We start from the raw sequence: 21,559 nt of genomic DNA on the forward strand, positions 1-21,559 counted from the left end.
AAATCTTTGCTGAAATATCTTCTCAGTAAGTTTTATCCTGAGCCCTTGATGGAATCTGGAAGTCTTTCCTCCATCCCTCATCCATCTGGCATTCCCAATCTTTTGATTTTTTTTCCCTAGTACTTAATTCCCTCTACCACTCTATATCATGTATATATTATGTCTAATGTGCTCTTTATCGATGTTATCCTAGTCGAAGAAAGATAAAGACAAGGAGTTGTTGTTGATTTTGTTCCCTGATTCATTCCCCCCGCACCTCTGACCTGGTACCCAGGAGGGCTTTATAAATATTTTAAATTTAATTAGTGAATACATAGAGAAAGAATCACTGGGTTAAATATATAATTACCAATTATGATGGGATGAGAGGGGGGAAAAAAAAGCCCACAGAGGTTCGTGCAGGAATGTAACAGGCAGACCTAATTTAGATCGGGTGGGTTAAGGAAGTGTGTTTTTTTAGGCTGAGAGAACATGAGCACTACAAATAGTCGGTGCAGACCCCGCCATCGCAGACCGAAAGGAAGGAGCAAACCTTTATGCCGAACCCGAGCGCAAGTCTCTAGGAAGATGTGAGGCTATTCATCCACTTAGCAGAAACGCCCTCAGGTGGAAGGACAGACAGACAGCAGGGGATCACGGGGTTCTGCCCCACTCATTCGACCCCAGCTGGGGTTCTCTGACCTCCACTTTCCAGAGAGGAGGCCTGGACACCACCCAGCCACCCGGAGGCAGAGCAGCGTTCCCAAATAAACCCCCTTGCTACAGAAACCTGCACTCGTTCACTGTGCACCTACTATGTGCCAGTCTCAGGACCAGGAACAGGCTCACACCTTCCTCGGAGGAGGACACAGCCCCTGACTTGAAGCCCAGAACGGGCTCCCCATTTCTTTTTCCGGCCCCAATTCCCTGACCTTTCTCTGGACGTGTCTTTCTCAGCTACTATTTCCCAGACTTTGAAAATGCATGTGTTGTCTGGGCTTTCCTAACCACTGTGTTATCTATGACTGCGTGGACTGTCGTCTAGGGTCAGAGCTCCCGGGCTGAAGACAACAGGAAGCATGGATGATGGCACAGTTTCTGTGGGTCAGGAGTTTGGGGGTGGCTTATTCACCAAAGACTCTGACTTTCCATCACAAATGAAGTTGCAGCTGCCGTCATGCTGGGGGCTGGGACCACGCCCCCCCCCCAAGGCTTAACTGAGGGTCTGCTTCCAAGGTGGTCCGCACACATGATGGGGGAGCTAGTGCTGGCTGCTGGCAGGAGATCTCTACCCCTTACCCCGGGTACCTGCCCTTAGTGCTGTTTGGGTGTCTTCATGATGTGGCTGCTCTAAGGTCTTTTATGATCTAGTCCCTGAAATTGTGCCCCCTACTGGTTACACGATCCAGTCCTACTCATTGAGGGAAGAAGGTGCTATCCAAGGACATGAGCAGCAGGGGACATGAACAGAGGCTGGCTTCCACAGCTACCTCCTACCCACACTATTATTTCCATAACGTTTCCCACTTTTTTGTTATAATTAACCTGATCCTAAACAGTCATATCAATTAAGCCACAAGATTAGTGGGCTAATTATATTTTCCAGCACAAATGAACTTAAAAAAATTGTAGTTATTAATTTTCAGAACGATCACCGCTCCACCTAGCCTCCCTTGCGTACTTCCAATAGCATAGGTTTTATACTCCGGGAGACGTGGAGCATGTGTCAGAGTCCTGGGGTGGGTTGGTGAGAGGTGGGATCCTAAATTCCAGCGAGTCCCTGCTTTCCTTCTGGAACCCAAGAAACCACAGGATGCTGACTTCGCCCTTGGCTCTCTCTCTTTCTCCAGGACCGCCTGTATTTTGTGATGGAGTATGTGAACGGGGGCGACCTCATGTACCACATCCAACAAGTGGGCCGGTTCAAGGAGCCTCATGCTGTGTAAGGGGAAACTCGTAGCTTCCTTAGGGAACGTCGTTGGAGGTTCTGTTGGGGGGTTCGCTAATATTTACTGAGCACTTACTCTATGCCAGGTCCCGGGCGTTCAACAAACAGGTTCTCATTTAATCCTGACAACAACCCTAGCAGGTGGGGATCTCTGGTTTGCAAACAGAAACCGGAGACTGAGAGACTTTCGGAAACTTGCTCAGGGCTTCACTCCAAGGAGATGAAGGACCAGGAAAGGGAGACGGAGGCCAGGTTTGGATGAGTCTCTTTTGTCCCCTTCAGAGTACAAACCGGCCGGACCTCTTCTTTTTAGAACAAAGATCCCTGCTTTTGTCCAAGTGAAATAAGCCAGACACAGAAAGAAAAAGAAAGAAACCATACTGCATGTTTCCTCATAGATGAAACTAAAAAAAAAAAAGAAAAAGAAATAACAAATAAAAAAATGTCGATCTGAACGAAGAAGGAGGATTACTAGGAACTGGGGTGGGGGGAAGAGGGGGCAGGGAGAAGAAGAGATGCACCTCTCTGTGTGTGTGTGTGGCAATACCTCAGTAAACCCATCCCTCTGTGCAATAAATAGTAAATATATGGAGACGTATTTTAAAGGACTCTGTGGGTGAACAGAGACGTGGCAGGTCACAGGAATCAGCATCAGCACCAGTTCCTGGGGAGTTCGCAGGATCTCATAGCCCCTCCTGAAGGTCCCCAGAACATGTCTAGGCCCCCCACCTGTCACTCCTGGGGCTTGCTGGCCCCTCATGTCCACCTGCTGAGCTCGGGAGCACCCTGTTGTGGTTGTGCTTGTGAATCAAGCCGTTGGCCTCTCTTGGCACAATTCTAATCAGGCTATAGCTCTCGCTCCCCTTTCATTTCTGACATCCATGGACCACAGGCTGAGTTCCATTAGCCCAGAAGACGTATTGCCAGGGCTTAACCTCGTTCCCCGGAACCCTGCCCAGCGATGACGGCAGAAATGGGCTTCCTGGTTCTCTCAGATGCCCTTTCGGCAGGGCGGACCTTCACTGAGAAGTGATGCTTAGACCCATGTTGCTCCCAGTCCTGGCTGTGCCCCCCACCCACTGGCTACGTCATGTTAAGAGTTCCTCCCCCTAAGCCTCAATGGTCCTCATTAGAACAGGGAGGCACTGGTAGGGCCTATAGCACAGGATTAGGATGAGAATTAGAGACCACCTGATAGGACACTAGGCGGATGGATGCTGGCTGTTGGTATTAAGATATTTTATCTGGGCTGGGGATACAGCTCAGTGGGTAGAGGGCTTGCCTCGCATGTACGAGGCCCTGGGTTCAAAAGATCTTATGTTCCAGCACCACCAAAAAAATTTTAAAAGATTTTTTTTTTAAACTGGCCATAGTCTGAGACTCCCATTCCCCATCCAGTCCTTCAGAGCCCATGGGATTCTCCCACTATGCAAATGACAAACCTTTGCCTACCCCCAGTCTGTCCTCCTGGCTCTGGGGCACCCGTCCACCCATTTGTACCCTGGCGAGCTGGGCAGCTGACCGTCCAGGGGAGACTTCAGTGCCCTACCCCTCCTTCCAGCTGCCCAGCAGAAGGTGTCTTTGAATTTCTCCAATCTCTCGTTGTCTCTTCTTCGTTTCAGGTTTTACGCTGCAGAGATCGCCATCGGTCTGTTCTTCTTGCAGAGCAAGGGCATCATTTACCGGTAAGTGCACCCGGCCCAGCGCCTCCCCGTTCCCTGCCTCTCTCTTCCACGGCTTTTAAAATTAGCACCCGCGGTGGGGGAGGAACCCTCCAGGACTAACTTGGGCATGTGTTCTGCCAGGCAGCTTCGCCCACTGCCCTGGCAAAGTTTGGGCAGCTCACTGTGGTGACAGAAAAATCTTGAAGGACTGTGTCACCAACGGATCCAGGGCCTCCAACACGAGGCCACCTGCTCTAAGAGGAAGAGGTTGGTCCAGGGGGTGCCCGGGGACTTCTTCCTCTTGCCCGTGGACCCCCAGCTTTGGGGGAGTACGTAGAGAATCTTGGTGGGCAGGACGTGGCAGATCATATTATTATGAAACTTTTTTTTTTTCATTTAACGACAGTTTGGAAATAGATCTCTGAGTAGCACGCTCTGAAAGACAGGATTAAGTTCAGAACTTGGCATTTGCCAGTCTTTGGAGGAGCAAGCGTATGATCAGAGCGGCGTGAGTCATATACCGTTTTATATTCCATGCAAGGCCGACTGTGGAGCCCCAGGCTGCTGTGTGTCAGAGTGTCCAGAGTGGGCCATTCTCCTTGTGCTACACGGAATCATATGACAGAGATGGCAGGGGTTTGGGATGGGTTCTTATTGCAAGAGAGGGTGGCACGGGGCAGGGGGCTTCCAAACAGCACTTGGCTTGGGTGAGGTTAAAAGATGCCCAAGGGCCATGAAAATGCATTTTATTCATTCATCTTACTCTGTGCTAGGTGCTGCTCTGGGTGGAGGGATTGCAGCAGGCGAGATATTGGACAAAACTCTTGCCTTCGCGGGGCTTATATATGAATGGTGGGAAACAGATTCATGTATCAGAATAGAGTCTGCCAAATAGTGATAAATTCCAGTAAAAATAAAACTCAGTAGAGTGGTTTGTGCTGGGTGGTGGAGGGCCATGTCATTCTGTGGAGGGCCTGGAGGTCAGGGTCTGGAGTTAGAGGTGTCTTGGGAGGTCCTGGGCCCCCTGGATACTTTTAGATAGTAAGGCCGCTTTGCCAATGCTCGCCCTCCGTGCACGGAGCCCGCACACGGATCTCCGCATCAGCACGAGAGGAGACACCCAAGTCCTCTGGTCCTCGGTTTCCCCTCGGCTGTCCTGGGGAGAACATTTTCACTTTGTAGGCTGACATTAGGTCCTGCCTCCCTCTTGGGCAGGGAGAACCTCCAGAAGAACAGAGTTACGAGTGTATTCCAAGAAAATCCAGCCCCAGGGTGGGAACCCAGGGAGAAAGTAGAGTTGTCGTCAACCGTGTTGGGATTTAGGGCGAGTTCCCAGTCTAGCAGGGAGTCAGATTAGGATCTGGGGTTCATGGATCCTGGTGGCACTGGCCAAGCTGGTCCTAAAACCCAGAGATGAGCATCTCAGGTGCTAAGACCATCCCTACGACCATACAGCCCTTCCCCCTAACCTACTTACGCACCATTATCAATATAGTTCTTAGAGGAATCTGTATCAATATTTTAAGCCAATAGGCATCTGAATCATTCTCTTTGCAAGAACAGAGTCATTTGGTCCTATAAAGGTTGGGGCTGCTAGATGCTACTGCCACAATCTCCCTGCACCCAGGGTCTATATGTGATGCAGGATCAGACACCTATCACACCTAAGGTCTTGATCCAGAAACTAGTGACCAAGGAACCAAGACCATGGATTTGGACCATGGATTTGAGAGCGACTGTCGTGGTCTGGAAGAGTTAGTTTTCAGAGCCAGGAGGAGATGTGGTTCTTGGCAGTATTAGGATTTCCAAGGACAATGAGTCCACACTGGTGTCTGGCAGTATCCTTAGTCACGTCCAGTGGTAGCCTGAGTCGTGTCCGGTGGTCCTCGGGGGACCAGTTATGCATCATAATCATGCATTGTATCTGGCTCTGTGGCCTCCCCACCTCCTCAGAGATGCTGGAGATGCTGGGAGATGGAGTTCTCAAAATTGATGATCAATTGAAAACTGTAAAAAAGAAATCACAGGACAAGAGATGTGTGGCTCTATAATTTCATAGATAATGCCATCATGGTGGTAAAGCTTTTCCAATCACTCCCTCCTTCCTTTAGATCTCTATTTCATTGGACGGTTCTTAAGAGGATGAAGAATTATGTTAGAGTTCCCCCTCTCTGAGGATAGTAGCTGGATACGGTGGGTGGGGAGGGTGTCCGCCATGGATCCTGCCTGTCCAATGGAGGATCTGATTTATTGACCACTTTCCCTGGAAATACGTGTGGATTCTGCCCTGTATTTTTTTTTTTTTTTGAAAATGAAAAAAAAAATTGCCCCAGCCACCTTTTGAAGCAGAAATGAGAATTTAGTACCTAGAACCAAGGAATACAGTATAATATCAAAGGCAATGGATAAGACTGGGTGTTCTCCAGCCCCAAGACCTGTGGCTCTTGGCATCTGAAATTCCTTCGCTATATTAAATGAAGATGTTCTCATGTCTCTGATTGACCCGGCGGCTCATTTCTGGGCATGTTGTCAAGCCAAGAGGAAGGAGGTCATGGATTTCTATAGTGAAGTCACATGTAGGGCGAGTGTATGGAGATCAATCAAGATGCTGCAGGGTTCAGCATTCAGAGATCACCATGGCTTCTAGGTAAGCATGCACCCTGGACCTGGGTGGTACCATGGACAGCACCCAGGGTAGCAGAATGGAAATAACGTGGCTGTGGGCGAATGGTGGGTGCAAATGGACCTCCCTTTGGATGAAGGGACCTCACAGGCCCTCAAGGAAAGTCCAACCTGTGTCCTTGTGGTTGGAAGTGATCATGGCAGATCAGTTCAAACTTAAGTTACAAAAGGTCTTGATTGGCTGGTGTCAAGGATGCAGGGGTCTTGATTGGCTGGTGTCAAGGATGCAGGGGCCTTGATTGGCTGGTGTCAAGGATGCAGGGGCCTTGATTGGCTGGTGTCAAGGATGCAGGGGCCTTGATTGGCTGGTGTCAAGGATGCAGGGGCCTTGATTGGCTGGTGTCAAGGATGCCGGGGTCTTGATTGGCTGGTGTCAAGGATGCAGGGGTCTTGATTGGCTGGTGTCAAGGATGCAGGGGTCTTGATTGGCTGGTGTCAAGGATGCAGGGGTCTTGATTGGCTGGTGTCAAGGATGCAGGGGTCTTGATTGGCTGGTGTCAAGGATGCAGGGGTCTTGATTGGCTGGTGTCAAGGATGCAGCGGTTCAAACGATGTTCATGGCGCTTCCTGGATCACTCTGCTCTGCTCTGCCTTCATAGCTTTCCCATCTGCATACATGGTGACCCCTGTAGCTTCTAGGCCCAAATTCCACCCCCTGAGCCATCCCAGTGTGAAAAGAGCTTCTCTCTTCCCTCATGGTACCTGCAAAAGTGCCAGGTGTTTCTGTGGTGGCAGATTGGGTCCCTTTCCTGAACCAATCACGGTGACTAGCAGGATGGGATATTTCCACTGGCCAGGACAGGCCACGTGACCAGGGGCTAGGAGTTGAGGTCAGTACCACCCACCTTGCTCAGCCGGAGGATCAAAAGGTGGTTGTTCAAAGGAGGATGGTCTCATCCCCAGAGGCTAGAACAGGCAGTAGCCGCAGACACCCACCACCTGACCGAGATGAACCGGGGGAGACCCCTGAACCGAGCTCTTACCTCTGGGGGAACTGGACTTCTCCATCCTCTATTAGGACGGGAACAGCCCGACCCAGAGATTGTCCCCTGCTCACAGCTGCAGAAGCACAAAGCATGGAGTCAGAGTCAGAATTGAGGATTGGAGTGATCTAGTGTATAGAGAGATTCAGGGGTTCCCCCAAAATATCAGGCTTTCCTCACCAACGCAGATGTAGACAACAGGAAGAGAGTGGGCACCCAGACTTCTGCTAAAGCTCAGATGTCACTACCTGAGAGAGGTCCTTCCAGAGCATCTGTTTAAAGTGCCCCTCCCCCACTGCCATCTCTCTCTCTCTCTCTCTCTCTCTCTCTCTCTCTCTCTCTCTCTCTGTCTCTCTCTGTCTTTTTTTGGGGGGTACCCAGGATTGAACCCAGGGGCATTTAACTACAGAGCCTCACTCCAGCTCTTTTAAAATATTTTATTAGGGACAAGATCTTGCTGAGTTGCTCAGGGCCTCGCTAAGTGGCTGAGGCTGGCTTTGAACTCGCGATCCTCCTGCCTCAGCCTCCCGAGTTGCTGGGATGACAGGCCTGGGCCACCACACCCGGCTCCCCCATGGCCATCTCTCTGTCCTCTTTTTCTTCCTATCGTCTATCAGAATCTACAACAATCATGATGATACACTTGAATACCTATTAATTATGCTTTCCCCCCCCACACACACACTAGAATTTAATCAGAATAAAAACAGGCTTGTTAATTGTGTCCCCAGCGAACATATACCCGGCTCCAAGAATGGCTCCTGTCATGGAGTCAGCATCCAGCAGACATTTTCTTTCTTCATGGAAAGAATCCATGGAAACACCTGGGTCCCCCCATCCTAGCCATCAGCCTGGGGGATCCTGAGGCCTTTGGAGTTAGAGAGTTTTCTCTCAAATCAGTTGTCTTCCTCCGTGATCTTCGGAGGTATCTTGAAAGATCACAATTGTATGGAAACGGCAGCTTCCTGTAAAACATAAGGGGTCCACAGGTTGCAAAGGTCAGCTCGGGGAACTCTGCCTCTGGTCAGCTTCCTGCGGGTCTCTCTGTTCTCGGAGCTTCTGTCTCGTTGTGTCTTTGTGAGGCACTGGGCCCAGCTGGCTCTGCAGGAGAAGAAAGGCACAGAGGTGGGAGAGGGAGTCCCCTCTTTTTGATCTCTCTACCAGATTGTGAGCTGCCCGGGGGGCAGGCAAGAGCTGGTTTACGGCCACCTTTGTACCCCCACGCCACCCTGCACCGCGTTTTCTGAGTGGCAGTCGGTTGACTTGAAAAGAGCATCGTTCCACTCAATCCCCCGATTCTCGCCCCTGCCACAGGGACCTGAAGCTGGACAACGTGATGCTGGATTCCGAGGGCCACATCAAGATCGCCGACTTTGGCATGTGTAAGGAGAACATCTGGGACGGCGTGACCACCAAGACGTTCTGTGGGACTCCGGACTACATTGCCCCCGAGGTGAGAGCCGCCGGGACCCACCCCGGAGGCACACGGACCCCGTGACCATGTCCCCCGCTGACCTCGTGAGGGCTGGGAAGGGTCGAGGGTGGTACCTGGCAAGCAAACCCCAGTCTTGTCCTTATCCTGGGCTCTGAATCGCTCCTCTGAGATCTCACATGCAAATTAACTCAGCACACATCCCGATGCTCAGGCCCAAAATACATCAAGGTTTAGGAGAGAATTTAAATAAAACGCAAAAGAACCATCCAACACACATCAGTAGGCTTCTCTGTCAAGCTGCTATGGCTCGTGGCCATATGATACCTCCTAATTATGACATGGAAGCGTTTGTTGAGACAGCGAGAGACACACAGGGAACAGATTCCCTGGGCTGACATATGACACAGGGCTGCGACTGTGTGTGTGTGTGTGTGTGTGTGGCAGTTGTCATAAACCCTGGGAGACTCCAGGCTTTTCTTCCCGCGATAAAGACATAAACACCAGGGTGAAGATCTATAGGCGGTGCCGGCCTCTCCTCCCGAAGGAAGTGGTCAGTGAATGACCAGCATGACCAGGCACAATAATTTGTACCAGGCGGTCGGTCCCTTTCCCTTTTTCTCTGAATTGGTGGCTTAGAAAAGTGGCATGTTGCAATCTGTCGCCAGATTTTTTTTTTCTCTCCCATTTTTTTTTTTTTTTTTTAAGGAAAGGCGCAGAGTCTCAGAAACAGACATTCTAGAATCGCTCTTCTTGACTGCCAGACACTTGATATGTAACAGTGGGGATAGGCGTCCCCATGTAATTAAAGACGTTGACATATGATTTTAAACCTGCATGCTCTGGTGACAAAGCAGTTCCTTTTAGAAGAAGCTAATTTGCAAACACCAGACTTGTATGCGTGAGCGTGCGCACAGACATGCGCACAGACACGCATCAGCGCGCACACACACACACACACACACACACACACACGGAGAAAGAGGTGTGTTCAAAGTCCTTCCTCCATCCCAGCTTTATTTGTTAACCGTGAAAGATGGGATAAAATGACTGTCGATAAAGGAATAATTAGCTCAACGGAGCACCATTGGTGTTAGGAAGTCCTGTACGGCCCTAGGAAGGCCAGACCACACAGCCGAGTGCATGCAAATACATCTGCATGTCCTGGAAGGAACCAGTGTCCCTCCACAGGGTTAGGACAGTCCACTGTGATTTATTCATAGTACAAAATACTACTAGGCACTGATTCAAAAGAGTGACATATATGTGTAGATACAGAAATATATTAAAACCAGATTCTTAAGAGAAAAAAAGAATCCAACTAGAGAATGGGGAATCCAATACAATGTCATTTATGGACAATGACGATAACACACACAGAGCCTGTCTGTAGGTTTTCCGTGAGGATGCAGATCTGCAGGGTAAGGCATCGGACATTTGGAAGATGACAGGTTGTGTTTACAACATCCGTGAGCTCAGGGAATAAGTGGATGGTGAAAGGAGATTCTGACCCATCTCTGGCTGTTTGTATTTCCCACAAGGCAAATATGTTTGTGTATTCCTTGAGTAACAGCAAGGTAATCTTTTTTAAAAAATCAATTCTTTATTAGGGCCTAGTAGAGGTGTCCCAAGGTGGCCTCCTTTCATCTATTAACATTTTCTTAGTTAATCAGGACGTCTGACAAGTCTAGAGCCCAATTCCTGGATATGAGCTTGGTGATTTCTAGGACCCAACACCAGCGACACTTCAGTGGTGGGGGTGGGGGGGACACATTTTAAAATGGAGGATGTCCAGGCATCACCCCCAGAGCCACTGAACTCTAGCCTCTGCAGGGCGGGGCGCAGGACCTGTGGTTTCACAGCTCCCAGGGGAGCGGGACCATGGACCAGGAAGCCCCAGCGGCTCTGGAATATGAGTGGCCTGTCCTCCCCCAGAGGGGCCCCTTCTGCCAGGTCAGGCTCTGCTGTGGCTAACTGCACCGCCTCTGGCCACGTCTTCTCTCACCTCCCCGACTCCGTTTTCCTTTGTAAAAGGATCGACTTGTGGGGTGGTCATGAGGATCCAATACTACTCCTCAGACTGCCTCTTTTATTTATTCATTTACCTCTTTCTCCACTTATTTATTGTTAATTGACCAATCAAAATCACATCCATCCGCCACGTACCTACCATGTGTTTTGAAATGTGGGTGCATCGTGGAAGCGAGAGACACAGAGGGAACAGATTAAATCAAGTTAATTGACATGTGCACGACCTCACCTTTATTTTTATAGTAAGAACACTTAAAAATGACACTTTTTTTTTCCAAATTGTCAAGAATACAAATCATCGTTATTAACTCTGATCACCACTCTGCACAATAAATAGGTGTCTGGAACTTATTTTATTCTTATTTTACCTGAAATTTTGTGTCTTTGGACCATCTTCTCTGCATTTCTGATTTTTGGAGTGGAAACCGGGGTGGGAGATGGAGCTGGAGAAAGATATTTGCTTTATAGTCAGGTTGGCTCTGGCACTTTTAGTGACTAAGACAATCAATAACTGGATTAGAGAACCTTCCAGTAAAAGCGAATACTGTGAGGGCATCATCCGTGAGAGGCACCCGGTGGCCTATTCATCCCCACAAGACCTCATGGAGTCAATGTCATGGTAAACTCCACTTTATAAAAGAAGAAACCTAGGCTTAAAGAAGTAACTTCCACCGGGGGTTATGTCCCCGGCAGATAGCAATTGGGATTCAAAATTAGACTGTCTGACCCACAAACCTCCACCCTTGACCTTTGCTCTATCGCCTCTTCACCCCTTTGACCCGTCATGTTTACACTCCTACATACTGAAAGGTTGACAGCTGCTCTGTCCACACAGCTGTCTGGTCTTCGCCACCAAACCCCTTACAACTGCATATACCATCTGGTCCCCTCTCATTCTACTTCTAGAAATTTAATGTTTGGAAATCACTGAAGAGATGTCCAAATAGCTAGTCATAAGAATACGCATTACAGCCCCAGAAGAAACTTTAAAATATCGGGAATCCACAAGGTAGATGTTGGCATATGTATTCAGCGGAATCCTATAACCAATGATGTCAGTGTACTGTACGGATATTAGCAAAGAAAACTTAAGTGAATAGCTTACCTGATTAAAGGTTCCACTTACTAAAGTGTTTCTGCTTATGCAAAACCACCCATGAGCTAGGAAGGAGATGGACCCGATAGGAGGAGTCCTGATTTTTCTCTTGACATTTTATTCTTTAAGCTTATCGAGATGATCTGTATAAATAGGAACACACGTCATTACTCTCGAGACATTTTGTTGTTGTCGTTGTTTTAATTGTGATTTTAAAACCACGCGGCATAAAATTTACCATCTTGGCCATCTGAGTGTGCAGTCCAGCGGTGTGAAAGATCTTCACATTATTGTGTAAGCGACTTGACCTGTACAATGAGAAATAAAAAAAATGGCTTTTCCTCTTTAAAAGGCCGTACACGCTGCTCTGGAATTAAATAAATAAATTCATAAAAATAAAAACACCATTCCCAGTGCTCAAAAAAAAGGCAACGTGACATGCACCGATGTCCCCCAGTTGCAGGTGCCTCTGTGAAGCACTCTGCCTGTCACTCCCTGGGTAGCTAAGGTGAGGGAGTAGCTCAGGTGGGTACCGGCCTGGCTTGCATCTTTGAGAACCTGGCTTGCACCTGGGACTGTGACAGCTACTATAATCTTTCACAATAAGCAGGTGACATGCCAAAGAACCCCCCTCCACACACACACACACACACACACACACACACACACACACACGCACTCTGGGGAAGGTCCACTCTGAGGGTGAAGGAGGTGTGAGTCCCACGTCCAGCCACGTGCACGGCCAGCCTTGCTGACTTTTGCTTTCTGTTTTCCAGATAATCGCTTACCAACCCTATGGGAAGTCCGTGGATTGGTGGGCCTTCGGAGTCCTGCTGTATGAGATGTTGGCCGGGCAGGTAATTGAACTTGAAGGGATCTGTAAGAAAAAGCGCTCCTCCACTCCCAGCCGCGTGGCTTCTTTCAAACCCAGTGACAGCTCAAAAACCTGAGCCTCTTCCGCCTCCCTGGTCTTGGGGTGATCCTCGTTGGTTGGACATTTCTTCTCATCTCCCTGAAAGTCCTGGAGAGGGGCCTCCCCTGAGGCCCGGGGAGGAGGACCTGCTGTTTGGGAGAAGCCGGGGGAGGGTGCAGGCAGGGGATCCCTTTCCCACCGGCCCTCTGCCCACAGGCACCGTTCGAAGGGGAGGATGAGGACGAACTCTTCCAATCCATCATGGAGCACAATGTGGCCTATCCAAAGTCCATGTCCAAGGAAGCCGTGGCCATCTGCAAAGGGGTGAGTAGGGCCCTTCAAGCCCGAGGCCGGGGCATCACCTACCAGGATGCAGGATGTGTCCTACTAGAGGGGACCAACAACCAAACCCTCCTCCTCTTCCCTTGCCAATCAGAGAGCCCTGGAGAGGAGTTGCTACCTCCCAGAGGAGAGAGAGCTCACCCTTATTTGCACAGAGCTCTAGAGAGGAGGGCCTGTCATGGCGTCTTGCTGATGAGCAGCCCCCAGCCCCCAGCCCCCAGCCCCGCCCAAGGGATGCTTCATGGGCAGTACTGTGAAGAGCTGGGACCAGGAGGGGCATGGCTACGTGTCCCTGGCCCTGCTCTGCTGCACGTGTGCTTAGTTAATACTCAGAGCGTGTCCCAAGAAAACACCAAGCAGAATTGAATTGAAGGGATCCTGTAGAAAAGCTGACCCCAATCCAGTGTCCCCAAGTCCCCATTCCCCCTCCAACTCCCAGCATACAAAGAGCAGGCACAGCCAAACACCTGCTGCTTATGCCGATTGCACCTGTGACCAAAGCCAGGTGCAGATTTCCAGGTGAGGATCCTCTGGACTCAGACATGCTCCTGGTGATGTGTGTGAGACACTAGAGATGAGTGGTCCCCTCCTTTGGAGCCATCAGTGACCTGAAGTGACTTTTCAGAATGCAAGGGCTCAGTCTCCCCCCACCCCCAGGTGGATTCTGTGTATTTACAATATTTCGCCAAGTTCCCACAAGGCTTGAAAACCACTCCCTTTCGACACGTCCAAAAGAAATCGTTTTTCAACTCTGATGGGAGTGCAAAAGCGATACCATGAGAACCTCAGAAAATATGGCCCAAGGATGTGGCCTTTGAAAAGAGTTTGTGGATGGGCGCGGGGACACACGCCTGTCATACCAGCGGCTCGGGAGGCTGAGGCAGGAGGATGGCAGGTTCAAAGCCAGCCTCAGCAACAGCGAGGCTCTGAGCAACTCAGTGAGACCCTGTCTCTAAATAAAATACAAAATAGGGCTGGGGATGGGGCTCAGTGGGCGAGTGCCCCTGAGTTCAATTCCCAGTACCCATCCCCCAGAAGGGTTTTTTCCTCCTATCCATGGGTGCCGACGAGTTCTCCAGGTTAGACCCCCGCTGTGCCTCACAGTGGGCTCCCATCTGCAGGTCTGAATGCAGGAGGCCTGTGCCCCTAGATCTTGGCAATGCCCTACCCAGCCCTGCTCTTCCTGACCCCCGTCAGAGCCAGCCCTGGTAAAGGACAGTTGGAACAATCAGCCAGATCCGCCTGAGGCTTGGCTCAGACTGTCACAGCGGGGCCAGCCTCTAGCCCAAGAGCTCCTTGTCTCGTGGCACCTACATCCGGAGCCTTGCGTTTCAGCCACAGGTCAAGGTGCAAACATGTCTGGGGGAGCCACGGGGTGTCTCCAACACCCCTAAAGTGAATTGGTTGAAAACATCTTCTTTGAGGGTGTGAGACAGGGACCGGAACAAATGAGGGGCAGAGAGGAGACCCAGGGTTCATGAAGAGCTTCAGCAAAGCCCATGGATTTTTGAGGGCACAGCCCAAGGCTGGTGAGACCACTGTGGTCTTTTTACTGGGGCCAGGGTTAGCTGGTTTAGTAATTCCCAGCATTTAAAATAAGGAGATTTCTAGCTTTTCTCTTTTTAAATTTTTTTTTTTTTTGTAGTTGTAGATGGACAGAATACCTTTATTTAGTTTATTTTTATGTGGGGCTGAGGATCGAACCCAGAGCCTCACGCATGCAAGGCAAGTGCTCTACCACTGAGCCGCAACCCCAGCCCTTTCTAGCTTCTCTTAAAAAAAAAAAAAAAAAATCAGACCTTGTCACGTTGGCCCGTCATGCCTGCAAAGCCTCATTCAGCTGGATCGGAAACCACTACTTCCTTTCTAACCAGACACGCCTCCTCCAATTTGCAAAAACCCCATTTGGCCCAGTTCCCTGGGTTCAAATCCAGGTCCAAGCATTATTAACCTAATGAGTTGTTTGACCTGCTTTGTGGATGGAGGATAACCGCAGCACCACACGTAGAGTTCTCTGATGATGAAATGAGTTCATACCTGCCAATCCCTGAGACCAGAGCCGGGCAAGCACTCTGTCCCATTCTTACTATGACTAAGGCTGGCACCGTGACCAGCCCGGCTCCTCTTGGCGTTGAAGACTTTGACCGTGTGGGGATTTGGGAGATGAAGAGACTTTTTGCAAATCCTTATGCTCTCACTCTTCAGGTGCACGGTCTGGAGCAAATTTGTTCGTGTCTCTCTGGACCCGTGTTTCTTTATTTCTAAAAACGGGACGAAAGTCCTCGCTGAGCAGAGATTTGGAGAGCGTTCAGTGAGGTCAGGTAACAGGAAGCTCCTGGTGTGGTATCGGCACAGAGTAGGTGCTCAGTGCGTGCCCAGGGGCTTCCCCTTCCCCAGCCTGCCCTGCCGGGACGGCTGGGGGTTCTAAGTGGGTCATGGAGGAGAGAGAATTTTCCAGGTCAGCTGCAATCAGCTTCAGCTCCAATTAGCAGTGTGCCTGCTAGAGCAGTTTCCTATTAATTCAGGACCCATAACCTTCAGGATGAACTGGGGGTGACTTTCCGGCTGTTGGGTTGGGGACCTCTCTGAGTCGAGTGGGCCAAGTCCAAAGCTGGCTCTTCCTTCAAGGTCGATGCTCTGGAGCAGGGGAGGTGCTCAAGTGGACGGCCCCACGCTTCCTCCTGAACAGGGGCCCCCCGGGGACGTGTCTGGGAGGTGGTCAGAGATGGAACAGTGATTAAATCCGGCTGTCTACATGGCTTCAGGCGCATCCAAGCAGAGTCCAGGAAGCGGGCAGAGACCTTGAGTTAGAGCTCGATGTGTCTGGAGTGGCATTTCTTCACTGGGCATCTGTCCCCCCTGCTTATCACTGAGCAAAGCCGGGGCCTCTGAAAACAGTTGAAGTATGTCCATTCTACGTCCAGCTCACGGCAGGCCCTACTTTCTACCATCAAAAAAAAAAAAAAAAAAAAAAAAAAACAAAGAAAGAAAGAAAATGAGTTGAACTTTGCTCCGATTGCCAAGCCCACTTCCAACAAGCATAAAACAGACAGACACCCAGGCTGGCCTCCTGTCTGTCGCCTGTTGGAGTGGAAACAATCAGAGGCTGATTACACAGAGCCGCGGGGAACTCTAGGTCAGATAGTTCTGTTCAAACCCCAACTCGGCTCCTTGGCTGTGTGACTTCAGACAAATGACTTGACTTCTCTGGAACCAGTAACTGAGTATCTGGAAAAAACGGGCGGGGGTGGGGGGTGTCGTTGCCAAAACCTCGGAGCGTTATTGTAAAGATTAAAGAGAGATAAATAATGGCTGGGAAACTTTTAGCTCAGACATACGACATGCTCAGGACCTAGAAGCTGTTATTATCTATTATCAGGGCTACCAAAGCCCCTGAGCTCTTTCTTCTCATTTGAATTCTACACAAAATTCAAGACTTGGCTCAATTTGCCCTCCCTCCATCAACCTTCCCTGACTCAGCCAGACCACAAATATCCCTGAGAAACCACACGCAAAGCACACACCCCCACCACCACACGTTTTATATATTTATTTTACTTTATTTGGGGTACTGGGGATTGAGCCCTGGAGCACTTAACCAGAGCCACATCCCCAGCCCTTTTTATTTTTTATTTTGAGACAAGGTCTCACTGAGTTGCTCAGGGCCTTGCTAAATTGCTGAGGCTGGCCTCGAACTTGCAATCCTCCTGCCTCAGCCTCCCAGGTGTGTACCACTGCGCCCAGCTCTCTCATTGTTCTTTAAAGCCCCAGTTTTGGAGCTAAGCAGAGGTGGAATCCAATCTCTCATAGCTGGCTGGGTGTCCACTGCCTGGTCAATCAAATGGGGGTGGTAGTGTACCCCCATCATGGTGTTATGGTGACAATCAGGTAAGGTCACGCCTATCCATACAAGAAGTAGTTTAGGACATCAACGTCAATTACTTTTCATCCTGGAAGGTAAAGCAGATACAGAAAGTGTGTGCCTGTGTATGTGACCACTGATTATCTCATGAGCAGCAAATGGGCACTGTAAGCTGCAGAGGTGTGAGTTTCTGGTTCATTCCTTTCCTGTAATCAGCCAGTGCTGGGCAAAATGTCCGGGGTCAGCTCAACTCTGGGAAGTTTCTTGGGCTCGTGTGTTCCGGCTGCTTTGGTTTCCTCTCTCGGTGCCTCCCGTCAGGATTTTCTTTTTTCTTTTTCTTTTTTTTTTTTTTTTAAATCATCAACCTGTCCATCTTTCCTCTCTGTGCATTTGCTGAAGTCCTGAGATCAAGAGATATTCTCTGGCCTCTTTGGGTTCATTGGTAAGAGGAAGGCTGTCTGGTTTCGTCTCAGAGCATCTATTCATCTTGTTATTTAGCACTGGCTCAGAGACCCAAAGATGGAGAGTTTTGATAATTAAGTAATTTAAACAGAACACCAAAGAAACCTCAGTGGAGTTCAGTATAATGTGTGATCGGGGGAATGAGCTGGGCTAGGTTTTGACTGTGTAATGAGTTTTCTGAAAGTAATTACTTGAAGCTTGGGTCCATTTGACTAATATATATATATATATTTTTTTTCCTGTTTTGTCATTTCCACAAGTGCTTTACTGAGAAAAGCAAATAGTTTCTGAATGAATATGTCCTTGGCCTTGGTCAAAGGTCAGTTTTCTCCTGGTTGGGAGGAGGGGAGCTAGAAGATATGGAAACTGTTCTCAGTAGATGCACCAATAATGGCAGAACACTCATTCTTGGACCAGAATGGATCCTGGGACATTTCTAACTTCGAGTTCAGGGCCAGATTTGTGCTTTGGTGTGATTAGCCATCAGGGATCTTGCTCTGAGGTGAGCAGCATCCGGCGCTGTATTGGGGTCCTCTCCCATGAAGACCTGGTTAGGAAATTATTGCCGGAATGAAAAGGAATATAAATGAATAAATAAATATCCTGAGATTCTTCATGGTGCTTTCTTTCCAGAGTCATTGGAACAATAATTTCTGCAGGTCTCACATTTCCTTCTCTGAAGTTGATTCAACATTTTTTTTCTTTTCTTTTTTTTTTTTTTTTTTGTCTTTTCTCTTGAAGCTGATGACCAAGCACCCAGGCAAACGTCTGGGTTGTGGCCCTGAAGGGGAACGTGACATCAAAGAGCATGCATTTTTCCGGTATATTGATTGGGAGAAACTTGAACGCAAGGAGATTCAGCCTCCATACAAACCCAAAGCTGTAAGTAAAACGGGTCTCTGGGCGGCGCCCACTGCGCATGCGTTGAACGCTGGCTGTCAGGTAGACGTCGAGGCACCTACCTGAACGCGTCTGCAGGTGCTCTCAGATTCATGCACCAAGTCACTGGGTGCCAGCACGGGCTTGGCCACTCCCTGGCACAGCCCACCTTCGGCACCTAGCAGGAAAAACAATTGCTATTGAGTTTCTGTTGTATTGATGCAATTATCGTAACTGTCTTAGCAGACAACTTTGGGGGAGCGGTTCTTTGCTGAGCAGAATTCAGATCCATTTTTTGGACGGTGATAAAGAATCTCATTCCAACACTCCCCCCCCCCTTCTTTCTTTGGTTTCTTGGTGCCATTTTCCCTTCATACGGACACGGAAAAGGTCATGTTGTTTATCTCAACAGTATTTACATCTAATTCTGCAACCTGCACTGGTACCTCTGGGTGAGTAAGAGCTGTTCACCAGGCAGAGAGCTGTGTAAGAGGAGGCTGAGCAGCAGCAGGCTCCTGGTGCAGACAGGGCTGCAGAGAATTCTTCGGATGCAAGAATGAATGTGTCACATTCCTCCCTGGTTGTGTCCCCAGGGGACAGTTTTCCTCCCTGGGACCCAGCAGGAAGTACTCCCCAGCATCAGGGAGGAGGAGTCCTGCACCTGAATTAATCAACACGGGCGGTTCTCCTGGGAGGATATTTCTTTGTGAAAAGAAGTCAAGCAAGGCCTGGTGACCTTATTACAGGTTGTAAAACCACTGGCTGAGGCTGACGAGGGAGCATAAATATTGTCATTAACACCCAGAGCTGTAAGGGTCTCGGTGTTAAGAGGAAGGTGATAATGATAGCTATTTTGATACTATAATTGTTAATTTCTTGAGCACTTATTATGTGCCAGGCACCCCATGATGAGCTGCTTGTGTGGCATCTAATTAAATCCTCACAGCAGCCAGCCTACCGGGGGAGGTGCCGTTGTTCCATGGCGTGGAAGGGGAAATGGAGACTCAGAGAGGTTAATGGGCACTCAGCCGGTGGGTGTGTGACTAAGGGAAAGCACAGACCCTGGTCTCTGTGACTGGAGGCTTCCCAGAATGCCTGGGGGCGGGGGAGGGTAGTGGAACAAAGTCTCTCAGGTCTAGTGCTGACCCGTCCCGTCCCTTGGTTCCCTTGGTTCCAAATGGTTAGAATCACAGTTCTACAGCTTCCTTGCAAAACCCTGGGCACCTCTGGGGGCGCAGGTGTGGGAAGGCAGGTCTGTAAGAATCAGTGGTCCCCTTCTGTGACTCTTCTGATTGTTGGAGACTCTATCTGGATTCCTAATCCGCCCAGCCCCCTACCACACACACACACAACTGCTGCAAGATCTCCTCTCTCTGTCTAGTATCCTCCAGATGTTCGTAGATGTTTGCTTAGGCTCTTGAATCCCAGGCCAAATCTTGTCCCACCTCCGCCCATAAGCACGTCCCGTGTGACCTCACTTCCAGGTGCCTGTGGTTCTCCAGGTCATCAACGTCCAACTTAAAGTCTGTACTTTAAGACACCATGTTCCCAATAGCGTCTGACCCTCAGTGAATACAGTGAGTTGATTCCTTGGTGATTCTAGGGCTGGTGAACTTGGGCAGGTGAGTTTCCCTCTCTGGTCCACTGAGTCCTTCTCTGTACTGTAGCTACAAATGATTACAGGAGGCTGAGGAGGCACAAAGCCCTCCGGACCTGCCACGTTAGTGATGTCACCGAGGGATTAATGACTGGGGTGCAGGGGTTTTGAGGGCAGGTCAGTTGGGTCCTGCTGATGCTGTTCTGTAAGGTAACATCTGTGTGCCCACTTGGGGGTTGAGGACAGCCCTTCAGGGTCCTCAGCAGATTCATCACTTTCACTAAACCATTTGGAGAAAGTCCAAAAGGTGACTTTGTGAACCCTGGACCCTTGGGTCAGGAAACTGGCATCTCCAACACGGGACACATTTGGTTTCCTTGTAGCTACTTCTGGGGTCTCAAAGTGTGGACTCCTTCCCTTCCTCACTTGGCCACAGGTAAAATGCCAGTGTTCCCCTCAGGGGACATGGGGGCTCATTGTGCAGTTGTAGACTAGTGGTTTTCAAAGGGTGTTCCCTGGGCCAGCAGCAGCTTGTCACCTGGAAGGAATTCGAAGAATCAGAAACGCTGGGAGGGGCGGGGGTTCTGTGCTCCGCAGGCCCTGCAGGTGATTAGCTGCATGAAGGTGATAACTATCATTGTTGATTTCTTGAGCACTTATTTAGTGCCAGGCACCCTATGATGAGCTGCACCCTATTATGTGCTCCAGCCTCAGAAGCCCTGCAGGCGGTCAGCAGGGGAGGCTCGGGCAGGGACGCAGGGCAGGGCCAGAGCAAGGCGGTGGGCAGAAGAAGCTCACTAAATGGAGGCGCACAAGGTCTCTTTCCAGTCTGGAAATAGGGTGGTGGGTTCCAGGATGGGAGGCTCAGCGTGGCTCTGCTTCTAAGTTCCCCTGAGAAGCTGGGAATCAGGGGTCAGAGGAAATCTCACTGATTCTTAATATATCAGCAACACCTGCTTAAAGATTAAACCTAGTTGAGGGCGAAGGAGACACATCCAGGACCCACAGGTGGCCAGGGGACGGTTGGTTTGTCATCTGGGTTCGTGATGTCTCACATCAGGGTTATGTTTAGCCAGCTCCTGTTCCCGCTGGGTATCGATGGCCCGAGTTCACTCCGTCTGAAGATATACTGTGACTCTTCCCTGCCCGGGGATAATAGATATGACAGGTCTGGCACGTCCCTGGCTCACAGAAGGCGCTAGTGCAGAGGGGGTTGTGGTCAGTAGTCACTGATCTTCAACCGCGCTGCCTTAGATATTTCCAGCTGACCAGTGTCATAAATTCCCTCCTGTGCGTTAACAATGACTTTCAAAATACAGTGGCCAGGACCGAGCTGTGTTCTTCAAAATATTCTGCCAGGTGCAGCGGTTCACACCTGTCATCCCAGTGGCTTGGGAGGCCGAGGCAGGAGGATCGAGAGTTCAAAGCCAGCCTCAGCAATTTAGCAAGGCCCTAAGCAACTCAGTGAAACCCTGCCTCTAAATAAAATATAAAAAAGGGGTGGGGATGGGGCTCAGTGGTTAAGTGCCACTGGCACCAAAAAAGAAAAAAAAATCACTGGTTGTAAAAGGGAAGCAGGTGCTGCCCTTGATCCACTCCGACTGAATTAGAAATACAGCCATCCCTTACTAGCCAGGGAAGATGGGTTTCAGGATCCTTTGCAGGAACCAAACTCCATGGATACTCTGT

General features: G+C 49.6%; 1 protein-coding gene across 2 annotated transcripts in view; it reads left to right on the forward strand.

The window, feature by feature from the left end:
- The window catches only part of Prkcb (protein kinase C beta), a 294,255-nt gene that overhangs the window by 242,251 nt on the left and 30,445 nt on the right, over positions 1-21,559 (forward strand). For both annotated transcript variants that reach the window (XM_026392125.2, XM_026392124.2), the window contains exons 11-16: positions 1,830-1,921; positions 3,550-3,612; positions 8,571-8,709; positions 12,592-12,672; positions 12,945-13,052; positions 18,136-18,276. In XM_026392125.2, the coding sequence (XP_026247910.1) occupies positions 1,830-1,921; positions 3,550-3,612; positions 8,571-8,709; positions 12,592-12,672; positions 12,945-13,052; positions 18,136-18,276 (624 nt within the window). The remainder of the gene's footprint in view (positions 1-1,829; positions 1,922-3,549; positions 3,613-8,570; positions 8,710-12,591; positions 12,673-12,944; positions 13,053-18,135; positions 18,277-21,559) is intronic.

This window comes from Urocitellus parryii, chromosome 9, assembly GCF_045843805.1.
Source record: "Urocitellus parryii isolate mUroPar1 chromosome 9, mUroPar1.hap1, whole genome shotgun sequence".
NCBI classification, from domain to species: Eukaryota; Metazoa; Chordata; class Mammalia; order Rodentia; family Sciuridae; genus Urocitellus; species Urocitellus parryii.